The following is a 3250-nucleotide window of genomic DNA, read 5'->3' as shown; positions in this document are numbered from 1 at the left end:
GGTACATATATACAATGGAATATTACTCAGCCATAAAAAGGAATGAAATTGGGTCATTTGTTGAGATGTGGATGGATCTAGAGACTGTCATACAGAGTGAAGTAAGTCAGATAGAGAAAAACAAATATCGTATATTAACGCATGTATGTGGAACGTAGAAAAATGGTACAGATGAACCGGTTTGCAGGGCAGAAGTTGAGACACAGATGTAGAGAACAAATGTATGGACACCAAGGGGGTGAAAGCCGCTGGGGGGTGGCAATGGTGGTGTGATGAATTGGGCGATTGGGATTGACATGTATACACTGATGTGTATAAAATGGATGACTAATAAGAACCTGCTGTATAAAAAAATAAATAAAATTTTTAAAAAAAGGTATATGGGTATGGTACTTTGATTCATGAATGTAAATAGTCTTCACCAACCCTTATGTGGTACCTATTATCACCCACATTTTATAGATGTGGAAACAGGTTCAAAAAGGATGACTCATTACCCTTTGAGAACAAGAACTCTGTCTTGTTTTCCACTTCAAGGCTAGTACTGTGTCTGCCACTTAGTAGGTGCTCAGTGAAGGGCCATTGGCTGAAAAGGGACATTTTACTGATTCCAACACAACATTTCTCTCTAAATACTGTCTGATTACAACACCCTTGCTTTTCCCAATACCACATGCCGAGAGAGGTGTACTTTAACTATTTCTTTAAGTTCTCACCATAAATCAATGGGATATAAATATTTTTATTCTTTCTGTCAACAAAATTTGTGTATTTTTTTTTTTTTTTTGGAAAGCATCGTAATGTTAAATCATGCTTCCTGGTTCAAAACATTGCAAGTACCAGCTTGACTGGCTGTCACACCTAGTTGGTTGGACAAGTATTCAATGCACTAAACAAACGGAACATCTCTGTCCCTCAGCCAAGTAATAAAGTACAGAGCAGTGGGCTCGCTCTCTCTCGCTGTCTCTCTCTCCCTCTTTCTCATTCTCAACAAGGGTCTTGATCTCGGTTGCCTCTGCGCCTTGGAGTTTTGGATTTTCTCCTGGCCCCCAATCCCAGCTGCCTCTCCTTTGCGCTGGAGAATGCACGTCCAACAACATGCCTCTAAAAGTGATTTACTTATGACTTAACTTTACTTATGACTTAAAAACAAATACTAGGGGCTTCCCTGGTGGCGCAGTGGTTGAGAATCCGCCTGCCAATGCAGGGGACACGGGTTCGTGCCCCGGTCCGGGAAGATCCCACATGCCGCGGAGCGGCTGGGCCCGTGAGCCATGGCCACTGAGCCTGTGCGTCCGGAGCCTGTGCTCCGCAACGGGAGAGGCCACAACAGTGAGAGGCCCGCGTACCACAAAAAAAAAAAAAAACAACAAAAAAAAACAAATACTAGATCTGAGCTCTTTCGATCTGAGTCTGAGCTCATCCAGGAATCCGCGTCCAAGGGCGAAATTCCTCCAGCAACAATTCCTGTTCCATTCAACACGTGAGCGTGAGCTGCGTTTGGTGCGTCGGCTCACACCGACCTGCACGTCAGGGCTCGCACGCACATACCACCGCAGGGTGGGTCTCAAATTCTCCCGGAGCCTAAACTGAGGGTTTGAGAGGACGTCGCACCTGGTCCCCACCCCTTCCCCGCCAAACCCTGCACAATAACCTCGCCTACACGCCCAGAAAGGCAAAACCCATTCCGTTTCCAGTCCTGCCCAGGCACGATCGCTCCAGTTTACCGTCTTGTACCACCAGCTTGCGAATGCCATGGTGACAACAGATTTGCTCTGAGTCGCGCAGCGGAGAACCCGGCGAGGACACGGGGTGCAGCGCAGCAGGGGCCGGGCTCGCACTCCACTTGCCCCGGACCTGGCTGGCGCTGAGCTTTTCAAGCCCCGCAGCTGTCAGCGGGGGAGGCACCTGGGCGGGGCCTACATCGGCCCTGCCCTGCCGGGTTGACCCCGCCCCGCCCAATTTGGCGCAAGGCTGATTAGGGCAGAAGTGTTATTTCTCCAGGCAGCCACACCCTGCACCCCTGACTTTACACGGAAGACCCGACTTTTAGTTGAACTATCCCACCCAGTTCGGGGTCCCGAATGAAATGTATTCCCCTTTTATCCTCAACCGCTTTTCACCCCAGTCTCATCAATCAACTTTTCCCAACGCAGGCCAACTCCAATCTGGCTTGCGCCATGCCCAATACACTTGGCCCAGGCCCGGCAGTACCCAGCCACCTCCAGTCACCTGCCCAGAGGCAGGGTCTGAGTCCCAAGTCCTTCTCAGGCTCGGGAGGGGGCGCACGGGGCATCAGGCCAGGCAGGCTACCCCCAAGGAGGCGGTCCACGGCTCCGGGGCCGGGGTCCTCCCTGCGCTCAGCCCTGCGGCTCCGGCACAAGTGCCACTCACCTCCTGAGTGTGGCGGGCCGCCGCAGCGCGCCGGGGCCGCGGGGAGGCGGCGGGCTTCTGGCCCGGTTGGGACATGGCGAGGCCGTGGGGAGCGCAGACTGGAAGGGAGGCCCGGGCGGGGAGCGTTGGGAGCGAGGGAGGGAGGGAGGGAGTGGAGGGGCTGGCGGGCGCGCCCCGTGAGGCAGCTTTTCCGACCCAGCCCCGAACCCGCGCGGGGGCCCTGCCTCACCCCGCTGGGCCCTCCCCTTCCTGCCCGCCGCTGGCTGCGCCCGGGCTGTAGCGGTCCGGGGCTCCAGGCCTGCAACTTAACACCCTCGGCCCCGAATCTTCTCCCAGTGACGCCCCCACCTCCACCCTAGCACTGCTGGGTTCCCCGTGGCTCACAGAGAGGAGGGGCTGGAGGTCGCGGGGTTCCTCCTTCGACTTGCCCAGACTTGGCTTGCAGTTGCAGCGGGAGAGCGGGCCCCGGGCGTGGCCGGTCTACGCCTCAATACCCCACCCTAAGAATTTCAAGAATTAGACACCTTTTCTGCAATCTGCCTTGGTTTAGCTAGGAGAAGAATTTACCAACTGAAATCGGGCCCAAGCCCGGAAGATCTGGATTAGGAAGCGGATTAACAAACCCAAATTAGGGTGTGGATTAACAAACCCAAATTAGGGTGTGGATTAACAAACCCAAATTGGGTGTGCGTGTGTGTGTGTGTGTGTGTGTGCGTGTGTGTGTGTGTGTGTGTGTATTACTTTGGGGGGCAATTTTGAAAGTTTAATGGTTTTATGTGGAGGAAGCCTTAGGTTCCAATCGAAACCGAAGAACAGTCCCAAGTTTAAACCCCTATAGGCTTTCTGGAGACTGCCG

At 53.4% G+C, this 3250-nt stretch overlaps 1 protein-coding gene across 9 annotated transcripts in view; it reads right to left on the bottom strand.

Moving 5' to 3' along the window:
• Window positions 1–2632, bottom strand: part of CAST (calpastatin) — a 142694-nt gene extending 140062 nt beyond the window's left edge. For 3 of the 9 annotated variants that reach the window (XM_024131424.3, XM_024131669.3, XM_024131588.3), the window contains exon 1: window positions 2395–2630. In XM_024131424.3, coding sequence (XP_023987192.1) covers window positions 2395–2469 — 75 coding nt within the window. In that variant the 5' untranslated portion in view covers window positions 2470–2630. Of the gene's footprint in view, window positions 1–1727; window positions 1773–2394 lie in introns of those variants that run through there. The other 6 variants (XM_024131625.3, XM_028493098.2, XM_024131553.3 and 3 more) reach the window with 3 other exon arrangements.
• Between the last annotated feature and the right edge of the window lie 618 nt (window positions 2633–3250).

The sequence above is a fragment of the Physeter macrocephalus genome, chromosome 8 (genome assembly GCF_002837175.3).
Source record: "Physeter macrocephalus isolate SW-GA chromosome 8, ASM283717v5, whole genome shotgun sequence".
Lineage (NCBI taxonomy): Eukaryota > Metazoa > Chordata > Mammalia > Artiodactyla > Physeteridae > Physeter > Physeter macrocephalus.
The sequence above is the reverse complement of the archived record's forward strand: the minus strand, read 5'-3'. Positions and strand labels throughout refer to the sequence as shown.